This window comes from Drosophila bipectinata, chromosome 2L (genome assembly GCF_030179905.1).
Source record: "Drosophila bipectinata strain 14024-0381.07 chromosome 2L, DbipHiC1v2, whole genome shotgun sequence".
NCBI lineage: Eukaryota > Metazoa > Arthropoda > Insecta > Diptera > Drosophilidae > Drosophila > Drosophila bipectinata.
In genome coordinates, this window is record NC_091736.1 from 14,067,527 (window position 1) to 14,069,121 (window position 1,595).

The 1,595-nt window shown below is 33.5% G+C and overlaps 1 protein-coding gene across 1 annotated transcript; it reads left to right on the forward strand.

Annotated features, from left to right (window-relative positions):
- The first annotated feature begins 290 nt into the window (after nt 1–290).
- Nucleotides 291–880, forward strand: LOC108125362 (uncharacterized). The gene is made up of 3 exons (XM_017241494.3): nt 291–436; nt 527–541; nt 600–880. The coding sequence occupies exons 1-3, from the start codon at nt 367–369 to the stop codon at nt 815–817; spliced, it is 303 nt and encodes a 100-aa protein (XP_017096983.2). The 5' UTR covers nt 291–366; the 3' UTR covers nt 818–880.
- Nucleotides 881–1,595: the final 715 nt, after the last annotated feature.

A 1,595-nucleotide genomic window follows, 5' to 3' on the forward strand; every position in this document is an offset into this window, starting at 1 on the left:
TTTCATTACAAAACTATAATTTTCGATTATAAAAAGCAGTTGTAAGATCAATAACTTTTGAATTTAATGATAAACAAAATTAAGTAAAAATATAACTATTTAAATAAATAAATCTATTTGAAACATATTTTCTCCGTTTTTACGACAAACAGTTAAAAAAACCATGCCTAACGTTTTTTATAAGCCCATTGTATAAAAGTATGTGAAATAAAATAGTTTAAAATATGATTAGAACAAAACTTTAGGCAACTATAAATACCGCAAAGCGTAAACCAAATATTCAGTTTCAAACCTCAACAGCTACGAATAGCTAAACCTTAAGCTAAAACTTAAACTCAAACCATCGTATCCTGAAAAATCTCCAAAATGAAGTCGTTCGCTTTGTTTTCTTCAATGGTTTTACTGATTGTTCTGGTAGTTGGAGCTAATGGAAATGGTTAGTACTAACTACTATACTACTATATACTAGTGAATAGTATTCACTGAATACTAACTTATTTTTTTTCTTGTTTTTATTCTGTTATAGGGGAAAATAAGGACTGTAAGTATTATGAAAATGATGTAACAACCCAAATAATTAATATCCACCTTTTTCACAGTCCGTTGTACCATGGTTAATTCCCCTAATGGTATCATCTTTGGGCTTCCCAAAATAGGCACGGCCTATGCCTACAATCCCATAAAAAACGAATGCAATTCCTATCATTATGACTTTGTTTTTGGAAAAGTTATATTTGTGACCCAAGCAGAGTGTGAGCAGATTTGCAAAGACAGTGAGAAAGCACAGGATGAAGCCCCTATTTCCAATGATTGGTAAAATTATATTAAAAATGTAAAAAACAGCATTAAAGCTTAATAAAATTATGGTTTAAAAGGGAAATGTTGATCCTTTGTTTGAAATTATAAGTGTCATTTATTACATGCACAAGCCTGACAATAAGCATCTTCATTAAAGGCATCTTTATTAAATTACTTCCATAGAGGGCCTGCCTTTTGAGCCTTGTGATTAAGTAAACCATTTAATATCGCCTAATGCCATTGTTTCCGCTTCAAAAAAAAAAGTAACGCTATTAACCTAGTAACACGCATAGTAATTTCCGGTTATATATAAAGCTCCTGTTTCCCTGGCCACCCATTAGTATGTTAATTAGACAGGTTAATATACGAGTATGTGATGTGACATAAAACCAGACCTTGACTATTTTTAGGACATCAAGGATAGAGTTTAGTTTCATAATGAACCTCCGGCCACCTGTAAACGGGCATAAAAAAATATCTACGCTTCCAAAAGTACTATGAACTGACATCAATAATAGAGTAGAAACGGCTGCCTTCATACCCCATTAGAATGCCACGGATCCATCAAGAGTCCCTTGGTGTTCGTGCCACACATTCCACTAATTCCGCTAATTAAAAATTTAATGAGCCTTTCGAAACTAAAAATACCGTCGGCACGAAACAATTGGAACACCTGTTGGCCCCCGAAAACTCTTTGACGTATTTCCCAACGGGGCCAAAAGGGTTTCCAAGGCTTTACCTTTTCACGAACCCAAAAAAAAAAAAAAATGGAAAATAAAGGGGATTCGTGGCAGTAC